Source organism: Pseudorca crassidens, chromosome 6 (assembly GCF_039906515.1).
Source record: "Pseudorca crassidens isolate mPseCra1 chromosome 6, mPseCra1.hap1, whole genome shotgun sequence".
Classification (NCBI taxonomy): Eukaryota; Metazoa; Chordata; class Mammalia; order Artiodactyla; family Delphinidae; genus Pseudorca; species Pseudorca crassidens.
The window spans coordinates 70,231,085-70,249,211 of NC_090301.1; the positions used below are offsets into that span (position 1 = coordinate 70,231,085).

Genomic DNA, 18,127 nt, shown 5'->3' on the forward strand with positions numbered 1-18,127 from the left:
TAAACACCGTCAGTCTTATCTGCCCCCCTCCAATTCCTTAGTAACCACCATTTTACTCTCTGTTTTTTACAGGTTTGACTTTTTTTGGATTCCAGATATAAGTGATTCATGATAACCCTTTTAACTTCCTGCCACCTCCACCCCTTATCTGCAAACTTATTTTCACTTGCAGCTATTTCTCTCTCTTGTTCCCTCCAATTCTTAGAGGAATGGGCGTTTCTCCTCTGTTCATAGTAAATTCCTTAACCTATTTCTGAATCTCCAGCAACCAACTGGTTTTCCTTATTTTCTCCCTCTTACCCTCCTGTCCTTCATATATTCCTTCACCCCATACATATAACTCAGAAATGTTATAAACATTCAAGGCTATGATGAAATCTGTTGTTCTACAACCTATATCTAGAAACTCCAATTCAGAACTCTACCTAGGCTTTTAGGTCCATATTTGCAACCATCCATTGGACATTTTCACCTGCATGTCCCATAGGTAACCAAACCTAATAACTAAAATCTAATTATACATCTTATTTCCCAACCCCTTAAATCTGAACCTTCTTCTCCATTCTTGGTTTCAGTTCATCAGCACCACTATTAATCCAGTCTTCTCTTCCAGATACATGGGTATCATCTTAGAATCTAAGCCATCACCCTCAGAAGTGGCCTACATTCATATGCCACCTGCTTTTCATTCTATCTCCTAAATAAATCTTAGATTTATTCCCAAATTTATTCCCAATGCTTAATTTAAGTCCTCATTTTGATCGCTTGAAATGATTGCATTCATTCTTTCTTTTGTAAATTGAAGCATATGTACATATGTATTTAATATATGTATATTAATAGAAATATATATATATATATTAAAATGCAACTTGATTTGCCACTTATTTTTATATTCCTGGATCTTAGACCATTGCTTAGCATCAATGTATGTTTGTTGAGTGAATTCTCTATCCTATTTATCCCCTATCCCACTGTCAGGAAGACCCTTCTAAAGCATATATTAAATCCTTCAATAAATTTTGAATGAATAAGAATACGTACAAACTACATAATCATAATCATAGAGATAGGGCTCTAATCTACCTTCACAGCTTCTTTTCCTATACTGCCCTATAGTTCCTTCTGGAGCCATAGGATCTCCTTATGGTACATAAAACATACCATACATTCCTCATTTCCAAGATTTTATTATATAATATTCTCTCTCTGCTTGCAGGATCCGTCTTCCCTAATTTACCCAACTCCTCCTAATCTTAGCTAAAGGGTTGGGCTTAGTAGTGGGCTTATGACCTGATCCTTCCAGACGGAGATAGATGCCTCTTCTCTGTGCTCACATATTATCCTGTACAGATCTCTACTGTAGCACTTAGTATGCTATGGTAATAACTTGATCTTCCTTTTTTACTTATTGAAAGTTCCTTAAGGACATAAACTATATTTTATTTCAGTATTCTTAGAACCTCATTAAGGACCCAGTACACAGCAGACACTCAATAATGTTTCTTAAATAAATCAAAATATTTAGAGTTTAACATATAAGAATATATAGTATATATTTTTTCTTCCCCTGTTCTTGAGAAATGTAAAAAAATATTTCCCTTTCCCCTCTTTAAGATAATTGCTGCTGTGAGTGAAAGTTTCTTCCATGGCAGATAAGAGATTAAATTACAAAAGTTTTCAATTGCTTACCACTGGCCGGTGCAGAAAGAAGAGGAGACAGAGAAATTCCTGTGTCTGCCTTAACCCAAGAATATCTCAATATTCCTTTTCCCTAATTCTGTGTTTCCTAACTTTCCTAGAGCAAGTACAGTATTGCTGAAGTTTCTTAATGAACCTAATGGGAAAATAAGAAGAATAAAAGCTGGGAGTTTTTGTTTTGTTTTTTAAAAAGTGATTATGCCTTATACATAAACTGGAAAGGAAAAGAAATCCAAACTTCATTTCAATAATTGAGAAAGGGCTTCCCTGGTGGCGCAGTGGTTGAGAGTCTGCCTGCTGATGAAGGTAACACGGGTTCTTGCCCCGGTCTGGGAAGATCCCACATGCCGCGGAGCGGCTGGGTCTGTGAGCCATGGCTGCTGAGCCTGCGCGTCCGGAGCCTGTGCTCCGCAACGGGAGAGGCCACAACAGTGAGAGGCCCGCGTACCGCAAAAAAAAAAAAAATTGAGAAAGTGCCTGTCATTATCCCATCTCTGTTTCTCTTGTGCACCCCTAATGAAGACATCTAGCCCATTAAGTTTACCTATATAACTGTGAGTATTCTTTAGTAAATCAAAAGGAGAATCACAAAGAATAATGATAATTTCTGAGGAATGCAGTGAAGTATGTATAACAGCTAGTTTTATAGTAGATGTATCAAATGGAAAGGAGGAAGGGAATTGTGTAGTTCCTATATTTATGGAAGAAACTAAGAACCGCATGGCTAGCATATTTCTTAGACTTCAGAATTCCACAGGCTAGTAAATTTTTTTTTTTAATTGAGGGAACCAACATAAGATCCTCCACTTTCAACTGCCCGTGCAGGAATAATTTAACATAGCAGGCCTTAGGCTGTTTATCTTCAGAAAGGCCTATTTGCAAGGCTGGCCCTTCACAGCATCTGGGAACTTGATTTTTGAAAACGTTTAAGTGATAAGATTCTAAATGCTGTGCCAGCCTACTTAGACTGTACCATGAGATTTATGGTGAATAACTACTTTCCTTCTGAGAATCTGAAATTTTGGTTGACAGAGGGTGCCTATGTAACCAGCCCTTAAAAAAAACCCAAGCTCTTGAGTCTCAAATGGAGTTCCCCATGCCAAAACACTGCAAGTGTGTTGAGTGAATTTTTGAAGCTGGAGACGGTGCACTCTGTGTGACCTCTCACAGGAGGGAAAGAGCGTAGGAAGCCTGCACACAGATTCCTCTAGACTCCACCTGATGTCTTTTTCCATTAGTGATCTGGCTGTGTATCTTTACAATGTCTCTGTAATAAACCTTAGCTCTGAGTATGACAGTATACTAAGTCCTGTGAGTCCTTCTAGAGAATCGCAGAATGTGTGGGTGGCATTGGGGACCCCCAAAACACTAAGTAATGATATTAAACAAGCAAACAAAAAACTCTATGATCATCATTCAATGAATATATATGTTAATAAAATTTTGCTCTTTATTCTGACAGTACAGAAACATGGAAACAATATCAGAATAAAGGACAGAGTTTTAAACGGAATAAATTTAGCATTGTAAGAAGTTCATTACATTATTCTCATTTTGCTGTAGACCAGTGAAAACCTTATAATGGACAAATAACAGACATGTGCCTGGCAACTACCAGACCAAGTAATTTTTGCCTGGGTATACCTTTCTTCCAATTTACTTTCTTTTGAAACTGAAAGCACTAAACAGAAGTTTTATGTGTACAGGAGTAATTTTAAAAAGCTGAACATTCTGGTAAGTCACTAAAGATTTCACTGAAATAGTTGATTTTTAACTGTTACATTTAAAGAATGGAAGACTATTATAAATTAATAACAAATTTAGTTCCAGGATATTTTAAGATTTGTACAGTCCTCGCACCAGCCAAATAACCATGTAAAAAAAAAACACAAAAAGGGCTTCCCTGGTGGCGCAGTGGTTGAGAGTCGGCCTGCCGATGCAGGGGACACGAGTTCGTGCCCTGGTCCGGGAAGATCCCACATGCCATGGAGCGGCTGGGCCCGTGTGCCATGGCTGCTGAGCCTGCGCGTCCGGAGCCTGTGCTCCACAACGGGAGAGGCCACAACAGTGAGAGGCCCGCGTATCGAAAAAAAAAACACAAAAAAATAAAACTAGCTGAGATAATAATACTTCTGACTTTCAGTTTGTCATTTTATTTAAAAATTATTTATGGAAGATAACATTCTTATCTTTCCTCAATACAATCACCTTAAAATGAATTCTTCCCACAGGTCACAATGTTTTTAAAAAAGATAACAAATAAAAATCTCAAATTTCATCCATTAATATATCACTGTGTTTTAGTTCTTCAAGGCACTTTCTAACAATATAATATTTTCCATTGCACAAGACTCAAATTCCATTTACCAGGGTAAATAACTTTCAAAACCAAAACCACATACCTTTTGCTGTAGTTCTTTTACTGCTGAATCTCTATCCATGCATGCCTGTCGAAAGGCTTCATAAGCTTTATTGAGTTGCTCGCCAATGTTTTTATCCATTCCTCTCTGTCCTGTAGCATCACTATAAATGATGGAGTAAATGACAGGTCTGGAAAATAATTGAAAAATTTAGATAGCTATTAAGTTATATAAATCTCACTTTAAAAATGTACCTCAGGGCTTCCCTGGTGGAGCAGTGGTTGAGAGTCCGCCTGCCGATGCAGGGGACACGGGTTCGTGCCCCGGTCCGGGAAGATCCCACATGCCGCGGAGCGGCTGGGCCCGTGAGCCATGGCCGCTGAGCCTGCGTGTCCAGAGCCTGTGCTCCGCAAAGGGAGAGGCCACAACAGTGAGAGGCCCGTGTACCGAAAAAAAAAAAAAATGTACCTCAAAGACAGTTCTATATGGTTTATCATGAACATTATAGCACCAAGTACTATCAAGTTTTATAAAGGCAAAAAAGCCTCATTTAAAATCCTGATCAGATATATTGTGAAACCTTAACTTCTACAATTTTTAAATATTTTTTACTAATGTTTAAGGAGCAATTAGGGTTCCAGTTCATAAAGATCCTACTTTGCACATGGTATTCTAGAAATGCAAGCTAAAAATGGAAAAATATAAAAGGCCATTTGTTATTACTCTTTATTACAGAAATGCACAACAGGATTAGCAATGTGAGAAGGGATTTCTTTTTACTAAATGGACAGTTATTCCCACTTACAAGGTAAATGCTTGCTACACTGAAATTAGAGCAAAATTAAGTAGATAAATGTTTGTGGATGGAGTTCACACTGTTGTTATCACAGAGCAATTAAAATGTGTGAAAATGCTCTTATTTTAGCACAAAATCTAGGGAGAGCTGCCATTGGACTCTACATTAAAAAAGAAAAATCACATCCCATCAGTCCTACCCCTATGCTCTATCAGTTTGCCAACTTTTTTGCTATTTCTGAACTACAGGTGATTTACTCAGTGGAGGTAATTTATTTTTATCATCTCAACTTGCATAACATCTCTAACGACATTCCCTGACTCTGAGCAGAGGGTCATCTAATGACTGATTCTTCCTGTCAAGCTGTAAAAACCACACCACAGAGCCTTTCTCTTAATCCTCTGAAAGCCAGAGTAGACAAAGTTCTCTATCAGTCATAGGGGATTTTGGGGGTACCAAATTATTTCACTCCCTTATGATTAGAAATCCTTCATAACCGTCTCTAACCTTTTATAACACCTTTATTTTATTGTCAGGTATACATGCTTTAAAAAACTTTCAGTATTTTACATTAAGATGTTCATATAACATAAACTCACCATTCTAAAGTATACACTTTTGTGGTTTTCAGTATATTCACAATGTTGTGTAACCATCACCAATATCTAATCACAGAACATTTTTATCACCTCAGAAAGAAAGCCTGTACCTATCAGCAGTTAGTCCCAATTCACATCTCCCCTCTATCCCCTGACAACCACTAATCTACTTTCTGACTCTATGGATTTGCCTACTTTGGACGTTTGGAGTCATAAAATACATGGCCTTTGTCTCTGGCTTTTTTCATGTAGCATAAAATTTCCAACCTTTATCCATGTTGTAGCATGTAACAGTACTTCATTGCTTTTTATGTCTGAATAATATTTCATTTTACGAATATACTACATTTTGTTTATTCATTTCTCAGTTAATGGACATTTGGGTTGTTTCCACTTTTTGGTTATTTTGAATAAAGCTACAATTTGTGTATACATATCTGTGTGAACATATGTTTTTAATCTCTTAGATATGTGCTTGGGAGCAGAATTCCTGGGTCAGATAACAATTATGTTTAACTTTTTGAGGAACTGCCACAAAAGTTCCAGACGTTTCCACAGAAGCTGTACCATTTTATATTTCCACTAGCAACGTACAAGAGTTCCAATTTCTCCACATCTTCACCAATAATTGTTGTCCATTTTAAAATTATATGCTAGGATCCTAGTGGGTATGAAGTGATACCTCATCACAGTTTTGATGTTGAGCATCTTTACAGTGCTTATTGGCCATTTGTATATCTTCTTTGGAGAAATCTCTAGTCAAGTCCTTTGCCCACTTTTCATATATACATACATATATATATAATTTGTAATATTTTCTCCCATTCTATAGATTATCTTTTCATTTCTTTGATAGTGCCCTTTGACGAAGTTTTTAGTTTGACGAAGTCCAATTTATCTATTTTTTTTTGTTCTTGTGCTTTTCATATCATATCTAAGAAACCACTGCCTAACCCAAGATTACATGGATTTTCACCTGCATTTCCTTTTAGAAATTTTATAATTTTAGCTTTTACAGTTAGATCTTTGATCCATATTGAGTTAATTTGTATAATATGGTATGAGGTAGGGCTCCACATTCATTCCTCTGCATGTGGCTAGCCAGTTGTCCTGGTATCATTTGTTGAAAAGGCTTTTCTTTTCCCACTGAATGCCCTTGGCAGCCTTGTTGAAAATCAGTTTACCATAAATCACAATGCCCTTTTAAATACCTAGGTAATATTTCAATCCCATCAGCCAGTCTTTCTTTTTTTTTTTTTAATTTATTTATTTATTTATCCATTTTTGGCTGTGTTGGGTCTTCGTTTCTGCGCGAGGGCTTTCTCTAGTTGTGGCAAGCGGAGGCCACCCTTCATCGCGGTGCACGGGCCTCTCACTATCGTGGCCTCTCCTGCTGCGGAGCACAGGCTCCAGACGCGCAGGCTCAGCAGCTGTGGCCCACGGGCCCAGCTGCCCCGTGGCATGTGGGATCCTCCCAGACCAGGGCTCGAACCCGCGTCCCCCGCACCAGCAGGCGGACTCTCAACCACTGCGCCACCAGGGAAGCCCAGTCTTTCATTTTAAGATACTAAATACACTCCTAAGTTATTTTCTAGGCTTGATAAAAACTATTTCAAGGATTTTATTATGGGGATTACAGTGTCTTTACCTTGTGAAGCAATGAAAGAATGATATATTTTTTAGGCACTCCACTTGAAATTTGTTTTTACTGCTACTTCTGATAGATGGAAAAGATGAAATACTGTTAGGATAATTAACATTGCCAGGATCTCTGACATACCGTAGACACTACGGAAACATGAGTAATTAGCATGAACACAAAGCATCACTTCGAGTATTTATTTAGATATTATCATTCAAAAAATTGATTTAGGGTGGCTTAAAAAAAACACAAGATTAAAAATAAGTATATAAGCAGGAAAAGAAAAATAAGGGTAGGTAGCTAAAGGGACTATAGTATACTGTAATATGCTCATGCAGAAATTAGATGATTTAAGTAGCTAAGTGGCTAGTTGTCTATCACTGTCTTAATAAGCTGCAGATGTCATAACAAATTGTCAATGTAAACCACACCTATATTTATCTGGGACAAACAAGAGGCCTGAATTGGGAACCCATCTAGTTTCTTGTTTTGTTCTATCACTGGCTGACCCTGTGAGCTTAGTTCAGGGCCACTAAATCTTTTGGGACTCAAGTTTCTACCTCTTCAAAACAAAAAGAGATGTCTGGATTCAATTTCTAAGAAACTTCTTTGTTCTACGGTTCTTGAGTCTGTGAATCTAAAAATGCATGTCTGTTCCATCAAGAAGGTGCATTCTTGCTTTTAAAAATGTAAATACAGTACTAAAAACAGCTGCATCATATGCAAGTAAATCATGTGCAGCCTTCATTTCAGTTCCTTGAATTAGATCACACAAATGTCACTAGGAAGAGTTACTGAGTAAATTCCACATGGATGCATCCGATTTCCTGAAATAAGAATGTATGCTGGGGAGATATGATTCAGGTCAATACAACTAAATAAATGATGCATTTAATTCCTTTCTCACAACAAAGAAGAAAATTGGATGTTAGATCAGTGACACTGACCAGAGAAAAAGGAAACAGTCTCTGGGACGCAGTTAATTAAATTGGACAGATTTCAAATATTAACACTCTGAACTTTAAAGCCACTTGTTCCTCTATTTTTTAAAGCATTTGTTAAGTGTAAAATTAATTTCACAATTTAAGAGGCAGTCACAATTCAATTACATTTTGGTATGTCTTCTGCAAAACTTGCCAGGCTCCAGGGAAATGGTTTTATTTACAATAAACATGCTCAAACTCAAATCAAATGGCCACTCTCATCCCCTAAACCCAGGAGGTCCAAGCTAGAGCCAGCTCTGCCTTGGAAACATTCTTCTAGTTATGGCTTCACTCTTTTAAATGTATTTTAAGGAAAGCCTTCCGTGGTAATTTCTTTATTTCTGGTTTGGTTTACTAGTTTCCTCATACCACACAAGGAAAAACTTAACTCACTGATGCCCAAGACAGTATAGCTGGGTGGGCAGAATACAAAGCATCCCACCCCCAGGGTAATCCTGGCTTCAGGATAGTCCTGTCACACCTACCTCTATTCCTCTGACAGAAGTCCCTTTTTTCCTTTGGGTTGTTCCTGTAAGATGGAAAATGGAGGGTGGCAAGTTCCTATTCTGCCTCCCAGGTCCAGCATGTGCTTGCACAGGAAGAAGTACTAAGAAAATCCCTGGGCATCAGGCTGCTTCCTCTTTCATTGATCCTTGGTTCATAACGAAACTGTTCTAGGATAGGAGAATCAGCCTGCATGAGGGCCAATAATTTTATTTTCCCTTGGTAAAATTTCCCAGCTCCAACAAAGCTGTGTCAACTACTAGGGCCAAACTTTGATTTCAATAAAATATATACCATTATGATTCAATTAAATTAGAAAAACTGAAGTAGTTGTTTGCTTAATACATGTAAGGCACTATGTGGGATGCAGCAAGGGGCTTTAGGGATAGTGCCACCTTAATGTTGTGTTCCTTTTACAAAGTTTTTCACCAGCTCTTCATTTCCTGTTACTCGTATTCCAATCTGACTGATAAGGCTCAGAGGAGTTAAATGACCTGCATACAGCTACAAAGCTATAAGCAAGTGACTGGGACTAAATCTTTGAAACTCTTAGTTCAAGGATTGTTTATTAAAGCCAGCTGCAAAGTATTCTCCTAAAATGCCATGATGGATATTTCATTCCATAAAACATTTACTGAGTGCCAACAAAAAACAAAGCCTGGGCTGGCCGCCACTGATGTAGTGAAAACAAAACAGACATGAAACCTATCCTGACGACGGCACCATTAGCTGTAACTTAAAGAATATATATGAGTACCTGGAGATATTTAAAGGCTAGAGTTTGGAAAGGAAAGTGCTCACATCAATTTACAAGGTTTAGGAAAGGCTTTGAGAGGTAGATGGCATTTGACTTGGGTTTTGAATTATGGGTAGGAATGACCTCACCCATTCCTTTTATTTGACTGTCAAATAGCAGTCATCCTTTCTAAAACAGGTTCCTGACAATTATAAAGATGTTTTTTTTGTGCTAGATAATATCCATTCTTCACTAAAACAGCCCAGGATTACACACATTTCTTATGCATTGTTCAGTTTGAATTTCCAGATCAGGACAACTCTGCAAACCTGAGACAATTCTTAAGTATAACAATTATGGTTACTTATAGAAGTGATTAATTAGGCTAGTCCTTGTCCATGATGCTTGAAAAGAAGCAAGGGTAGTAATGGAATACAGGACAAGTCCTATATCTGCTCTGGACCTCGATTTTCCTTGCTTTTAAAGTGAAGGGGTTACAAGACAATCTCCTTCAACTTTATGACTAGACAGCATTTCTAAACAAATACAGAGTATAGAAGCTTTTGCTTGGCAAATATAGTGATTTTTCCTCATAAATGATATCATAGATTTAAAAGTTACAAGCCAGTTGATATGGTAATTCATTTAAAGATAATGAGAAGTATGGAATAAAGTTATGTGGGATGTCCTAGAAGAGACATGATACTGTGAAAATATGTGATATGAAAATACATGATGTAACACTGTGAAAATTAATGACTTTCTTTATTTCATAACAATCATATAGTCCCTCCTAACACTTTACTAGGTAGAATGAAAAAAAAGTACAGGCTTTGAATTCAGATCTCAGATCTGCAGTTTTCTAGCCATTTACTTAGCTTTTCTGAGCATTAGTTTTCTTATACATAGTTTGTAGGTTTATTGTGAAGACTGAGATCATATATGAAGCAATATCTGTTAACTGTTCCTCAATATCCATTCTCTCCTCTTCTAGTATTCCTGATTTTTAGCTGATGTGGTCATGTGACTGTGTTCTGGTCATCGGCAAGTAAGTATAACTTCCAAGACAAGCTCTCTTCTTTTTCCCTTTCCCAGTTGGATGGAATATTGTGGTTAGTCACCCGAAACACTGTGGTGAGGGCAACACTTCCAGGATGGTGGAACAAGGAGATGTGGAACAACAAGAATGACAGGTCCTTGACACTGTGGAACTGCCAGATCAGCTCTGGACATCTTATACTTTGAATTGTAATACGTGAGAGAAATAAAATATCTGTCTTATTTGTTTAAGCCAGTGTCTTTGGGGGTCTCTTAAGAGAGGAGCTGAGCTGTATCCTAACTGGTACAATATTCAAGACTGGTTCAGTGCTGAACACACAGTAGGTTCTCCTTTTTCCATGGGAAAGAGACAAACTCATAGTCTTTGCCTTATAAGCTCTAATTAGAGCTTATAATTTAGTAAGGCAGAAACACATGGAAATGATTAACCATATTAACAGATCAATTATAAATGTGTAAAAATGTATAAGCGTATCTTGATAGGTATCTGGGAAACATAGGTAGAAGCATTTGTAGGAACTGACCCAAAGGCTCACTCAAGATTTGTACATTTCATTGTATTTAAGTTTTATCTCAAAAGAAGAAGAAAAGAAAGAACTGTTAAATAAAGAGTATGAGCAGGAAAAAGGCTCAATAGAAGGAACAATTAACATGAGAGGAACTGTGGAAGGCTTCACAGAGGATCTGACGCTTATACTGGGACCTGAAATATGAGAAGGATTTCAACAAGTAGAGAATGAGAGGGGAAAGAACATTCACTCTGAAGGAGCTGAGGCTCTGAGAAATCACTAGTATAGTGCATTTAGGGACTGGTGGTGAGTATTGTATTTATGAAAGTAAGGTGTATGTACAGACAGGATGGAGAGGTCAGGGTGCTAAGACAGGTGCATAGTCAGGGCCACCATGTGTGATTGTGCTGCACTGAAAGATCCCTATAGGTACCGTTCATGTAGACCATAATTGGAAAGAGTTACACCCTAGAGTTACAGAGTGCACTAACTACATAAACTATACTACACAGCAGATTAGATACGGCCAGATTGCAGTAGACCTTGAATGTCACTCTTAAGAAATTTAGACTTTAACTTGCTAACATTAAGGAATAATGGAGGATTGTCAAGCAGGAGATGGATATGTTTTTAGAAAGATTAACTGGATATCAGCAGGGAATATAAACAAATGAGGGAGACAAAGTGAAGATATCCATAAGAACCTACTGCTGTATTCTGAGTGAAAGATGAGGGCTTAAACTAGAGTAGGGAAAATGAAAGATGAATGAATTCAAGAGACATTTTAAAGGTAGAATCAATAGGATTTGTTGGCCAACTGGATCTGTACAACAGACAAGAAGGAAGCGTTCAGGGCCCAGCAATTCTGAATCAGTTGGCCTGGGAAGGAGTCCTATAATCTATATTTTAATAAGTAAAGTAATCAGGTTATTTTCTTAAAGATAGTTCACCAGCCATATTCTTCAAAAATTAGGCAAACAGTGATACTAGTCAGCCACAGAGAAACAGGAAGAAATACTGAGGGGGAGAGGAGAGGATATTGAATTCAATTTTGAACAAAAGTGCTAACAGAGACATAATTAACAACAGTCAGGAAAAATGTACCAATTGAGTGATAATGAAATCTAAAGGAAGAAATGATGGCTAAGTATGCCTTCCCTCCTGCTTATATTCTTAAAGTTTTTAATGTCCTCTGATACTGGTTGACAGTCAACCAGGCCAAAATCTTTTTACCAAAAAAGAAACAAACAAACAAACCCCTTACATTTTTTAAAAGAAAACAGTGGAGGGAGAAAGAAGCAATACTTGTTATCGTACCACTTTGTGTCACAAGATGCACACTTTTTTTCTCCCAAATATAAACCAAAAAAGAGGATAGGCCCACTGGACAACGTCAGAAGGAAAACTAGGATATGCATAAAATAGTAAGGCATTTTAGTATAAGTCTGTTACCTTATATGAAGAGATTATTAGCCAAACAGGAATGTTATCTAACGTTCTGTTCTGTTAACATTTATACAGTGTTAAATAACAAGAAAAATAACTTTCTGGTAGAGTGAATGTGTTATTTTTCTTAAGTCTCTCTCTTCTACTCTACCAAATTTATGATAATGAAATAGTATTATTAATGATCTTTCACAAGAGTAGAACATTTGTACCTATCTTCTGGTTTTAATTTAAAAAGTGTGAAAAAATATTTTCAGTAATCTTAAAAAGGTCCCGCCAACCAGAAGAGATGACACAGGTTGCACCAGATTCATAAAGGGCAAAGTTGTTTTTGAAAAAGAAGTAGTTAAAATCTCATGAGTTAACAGATTAGGGGCCCCTCCAGCATCTCTGAGTCATTTACTAAATCATAACCACTACGAAAGGAGAGAGCTCTTCTATGAAAAGAGAATGAAACTTCAGGAGACAGAGGACCTTTTCACAAAAAGGTCTATTTTCTCTTAAATCGCAGTTGAAATCGCTGAACAGTCATTTAGCCTTGAGAATATTGCCAATGATAAATGGGAACAGGCAAAAGCCTACATAATTATAAGCTGTACTCTGTGCTCTTAATTACCAGCACAGAACTCTACGGCTCTTCATACCGCTGCTTTTAATTTCCCTGAGGACACCTAGAGGCTGCTGGGCAAATGTTTGCAAGTCACAACTTGTCTTATTAGAAGTAACTGAGAGAACTCCAGTGAGAAAATAAATAAGGTTTCAGAGATATCCAGATCTCCATTCCTAGTCATTCCCAAGATGTTTAGGTTGTGACTTTAAATGTATAATATGATAGAAGTTTAAAACCAGATACAGTATTTTTATACCATGCAACACACTTTCTTACTCCTACTGTTGAATACTCCTGAAGACAGGACTAAAAATCCCTGGGTAGCCTGACAAACCAACTTCTCAAACCTGCCTCTGTGCCAAAATTACCCAAATCTCTACTCTTTTCAGGGCCACTCCAGTTTTCCTCAAACGTGAATATTCAGATCTAGTTAAGTCCCAGATCCCAAATGTGAATATTCAGATCTAGTTAAGTCTAGCTTGTTATGCTACCCTACTGTGGAGGAGCAAGAGTTTATTAAAAAATTTGATTCTGTTTCATTTCCTTTTGCATCTGGAAAAAATTAAAAAGATGCTATAAAATAAGATTCCAAATCTTATTTTTAACTGAGACCACATCTTGTGTAAAATGTGTTAATTTCTCTCTTAATACAAGTTAGAGAATCAAAATTAAAAAGCCTAGTCAACCAAAGATAGAATCAGAGTTGAAGTGCAGAAAACATGTCCAGTCTAGATATGCTTGTTGATGGGTGAGAGTAAATAAGCTGTAGCCTTTCTGTGGACCTCAGTTCCCTCATCTGTCCCAGTTTAGAATGTCTGGGGTACAGCATGCTGTAGGACATGGGCTCCCAACCTGTCAGTACATTAGAATAATCCAGGGCAGTTTCAAAAAACAGATCAGCCACCCCTGTCCAAGACTTCTTGGATCATAATTTTTTTTGGTGGAGAGGGGGCGGTGAGGGGAGGAAGAGGGAGAAGCAAGTGTGAAAGATTTAGAATCACTGCCATAGGGGATCAAGTCATAACTGGGAAAGCACTGTACTCTGTAAAACACTACACAAATAGGCACCAAGGCGGGGAAATAGGCTTTCATAAAGTGTCCTTCTGTTCCACAGTGATCTGCTTTATGAACTGTTCCAAAAGAAGTGTATAGAATTGAGAAACAAAAATAGCAGTTGCTAAGGTAGATGTTCTTAAAAAAAAAAAAAAGGTATTTTGATACTTTGGCAGATGGTCCAGAGCAACAGCACTCTTGTTGATCTTGGTTCCATGAAATTCCCACAGTTCATCAGTCTATGTGACAACTGTTTTCTCTATTAATGGAAGAGACACCATTAATGGCATTTGCACTGAAGTTCATGCTGAAAGAGAAATCTGAGTGTGACCAGAGTTCTCCCACCAAGCAGTCCTTATAACTTGATTCTACCCCTACCAATACTCTAAATCATCTCAATTCTATTTAAATTCTCTAACTATCTACAGATAGTTTAGAAAGGGCATAGATCCCAGTGCCATGCCTTCAATCTGAATAGGCACACAGCTATGAACCAGAAGGACAATCTTAGTCTTATAATTGAATGGGAAGCTTCCCAACAGTGGTGGTGGTTCCCTATTTCCTCCTGGGAAACCTTAGGGACGGGGTAGAGACTGACACCTGCTGAGGTAAAAACTGCTTGCTACTTTACATAAACTACCTTATTTTAATGTTCCCTTTCCAGATAAGGAAACTGAGCTTCAAAAGGTTAAATACGTTGCCTGAGTTCAACGAATGAGAAAATGGAAGACCCAGATAAATCCAGGTCTCTTTGATGTGAAAGTCCAACATCCTAGCTCTTTTCACCCTAATTTAGTTTTTATTTTATTTTTAATCAAAGCATAACACATCTACATTTTAATGAGTAAAATAACTTTATAAGGTTTAAGAAAAACAGTAGTACCTTACTCTCCTCCCTTCCCATTTCCTGCTTCACCTTGGCAACAATTTTCAGCTCTTTTGGTTGATTCCTCTTTTTTTTTTTTTATAAATTTATTTTTATTTTATTTTTAATTTTTGGCTGTGTCAGCTCTTCGTTGCTGCACACGGGCTTTCTCTAGTTGCAGCGAGCAGGGGCTACTCTTCGTTGTGGTGAACAGGCTTCTCATTGCAGTGGCTTCTCTTGTTGTGGAGCACGGGCTCTAGGAGTGTGGGCTTCAGTAGTTGTGGCACGTGGGCTTCAGTAGTTGTGGCACGTGGGCTCAGTAGTTGTGGCACGCGGGCTCTAGAGTGCAGGCTCAGTAGTTGTGGTGCACGGGCTTAGTTGCTCCGCGGCATGTGGGATCTTCCCTGACCAGGGCTCGAACCCGTGTCCCCTGCATTGGGAGGTGGATTCTTAACCACTGCGCCACCAGTGAAGTCCCTTTTGGTTGATTCTTTTTGGTATTATCTCTGTATCTCTAAATAACATGTTAATATTGCCACTACTGAGTTTTCAGTTTTACTTGTCTTCCCACTATGCAAAATAAGGATTCAGCTCTCTTTAAAATCTCCCCTCCCTTTATATTCTCTCCATTCTCCTCATATAGTTATATCCTATTTTTTGGTTAGATTTGCATTCTACTTTAACTTTCTTATGACTACGTAATGCTATTCACTGCTGAGCCATATAATATACTATGGCTCCTTTTCCTTTCCTGAAAAACATTTTTCCTGAAAAAATTTCTTGTTTGTTTCATTTCTTATTATCATTACTACAACTCCTCAATCCACTGAGACACTTCAATTATTCTATCAATTTCATCTTCCTAGAAGAATCTCTCCTTGACCTTTCTGACTTGCTCAAGTCTAGATTTGTTGATTTCTATGCCTAGAGGAAAGCCTTCATCTTGAGACTTTCTTTCAACTTGAATTTGATGATTCCCTTTATTCACCTCTCTCTCTAGCTGAATCCCTCATTTTCAGTATCCCAAATCTTCATCCTTCTTGTTTTACTCCCCAATTTGGTGGAGTAAGCCCTCTAGTAGCTTCCTGATAAAGTGCCTGCAAAGTAAATTTTTTGAGACCCTTCATAATGGAAAATATCTTTACCCTCAGATTTAAAGGACAGTTTGCCAGGTTAAAAGTTCTAGGTTGGAAGTAATTTTTCCTCAGAGTTTTGTAAGTTTTACTATGCTCCCTTTTGTTTTTGTTGAAGTCCAGAGCCATTTTGATTTCTGATCTTGTACTTAACCCACGTGGAAGTTCACCCTTCAGTTCTCGCAAATTTTCTTGAATAACTTTTTGAGCAATTTCATTCCTTCTGTGTCCCTTTCTATGACTCCTACTATCTGGATGTTAAATTTTCTCAAGTGGTACTCTAACTCCTCCCACCCTCCTTCTTCTTGTTTGTTTATTTATTTATTTTTAGCTGCATTGGGTCTTCGTTGCTGCGCGCAGGCTTTCTCTAGCTGTGGCGAGCGGGGGCTACTCTTTGTTGAGGTGCACAGGCTTCTCATTGTGGTGGCTTCTCTTGTTGTGGAGCATGGGCTCTAGGTACCCGGGCTTCAGTAGTTGTGGCATGCGGGCTCAGTAGTTGTGGCTCGTGAGCTCTAGAGCACAGGCTCAGTAGTTGTGGCACATGGGCTTAGTTGCTCTGTGGCATGTGGGATTTTCCCGGACCAGGGCTTGAACCCATGTCCCCTGCATTGGCAGGCGGATTCTTAAGCACTGTGCCACCAGGGAAGTCCCCCTCCTTCTTTTTAAACAAACATTTCTTCCCTTATTTTATAGATAAAAATATCTTAAGCCTGTTGTCTTTGACAACCAGCATTATGATACCAAATGATATCTAACCAATCCTGAATAAAAAGTAATAATCAAAGAAAGTAGTGGTGCTTTTGGAGCTCCATTGAGGCTGCAGGTGTATGAGCCAAACAATGGTCTACCACCAATTGCCCAGTTCAACCAGAGCAGCTCAACTGTGATTAGTTATATACATTGGGATTTCAAGTTTGAAAAGAATCACAGGCCTAAAGGTAGATTTCCACCACCTCCACCCCTAAAATGATTTATAAATCTTTAACAAGTCTACTTTTTGTGGACAAGTAGAGACAAGTGTGGGTGATTTAGTAAGTAGAAAAAGGTCCTCTGCTGGGTTTCCCCCACTGCTGAGACTATTCTGCTTCTGGGTAAGTATTCTACCAGGGTTCACACTTGTGGTAAGATGCCAGTTCAAATCTACAGAAGCTTCAGGATGGGGGAAGGATCACATAGAGTAAATATGACGTCTTCCACTCTGCCCTAGAAAAGAAAGTCACCTGCTTTTCCCAACCCCTCGGGGTATGAATAATAATAAGAGTTCATATTCTATCTCAGAAAAGTTGCCATCTTAGCAAACGAAGAGGTGAATAAGTGAGATACATCCTGTCTTTTCTCTATCTTAGCTCTATGTTTGCCTCCTCACTCACACAAAGCAACAGAAGCAAAAAGCAGAAAATAAGTCAACAATGTAGTATATACACATAAATAAAATAACATCCTCTGTCTTAGATGGTTAAGGTAAACCTTTAAAGACACTTAAAAAGTATGTATGTTTTCCTTGCCTGAAGAGAGGAAATGGAAGAGAACTGTCACTCCTGACATTTACTTACGATCATTTCCCACTTTTAAGAAAGTTCCATAACACAAGCAGCCAATTCCCCAAAATGACAGCTTGCATTTCTGTTCTCACTTTCCAGGTTGTAAACTTCGGTTATGGATATACCCATAGCACACTGCACTACACTGTTACTATGTTCCAATCAGGCAGCTAAAGTAATAGAAACTTAAATATCATAGATCCAGTAGTGTCAGAATTTGGATATCGTATTTTTTTCATAAGCTGGATTGCTAAATGCATCAGGATAAACAAGGTAAGACAATCCCACTGATCAAACCAAAAGCTCCCCAGACCAGGTTCTCCACTTTGCTGGATGTTAAAACTTGGTGAAACTTTTTGTGCTATCTTCTAAGAGTTAAAAGAAGACGTTATAGCCAAAGACCACACCCATGAGTCTCAGCTTTGCCTCATTTCCTTTTTTATCTCCAGTAGGACCTCTCTCAAACTGTTTATCAAATTCTATGGGTTGAAGTGCAAAACTAAATAGTATTAACACCAAAAAGGAAATTAGGCATGTGATGTTCTACCCATCTAAGGTAAACATAAACACTGCATTGCTCAGTTGTGGTT

The 18,127-nt window shown here is 38.0% G+C and overlaps 1 protein-coding gene across 13 annotated transcripts in view; it reads right to left on the bottom strand.

Annotated features, from left to right (window-relative positions):
- The window catches only part of TANK (TRAF family member associated NFKB activator), an 87,870-nt gene that overhangs the window by 49,853 nt on the left and 19,890 nt on the right, over nt 1–18,127 (bottom strand). For 8 of the 13 annotated variants that reach the window (XR_010944426.1, XR_010944425.1, XR_010944424.1 and 5 more), the window contains exon 2: nt 4,104–4,251. Coding sequence is in view for 5 of the 13 variants with exons in the window: in XM_067741746.1 (XP_067597847.1) it covers nt 4,104–4,202 (99 nt within the window). In the remaining 8 variants the exon portion in view is untranslated. Of the gene's footprint in view, nt 1–4,103; nt 4,252–18,127 lie in introns of those variants that run through there. The other 5 variants (XM_067741754.1, XM_067741753.1, XM_067741756.1 and 2 more) reach the window with 3 other exon arrangements.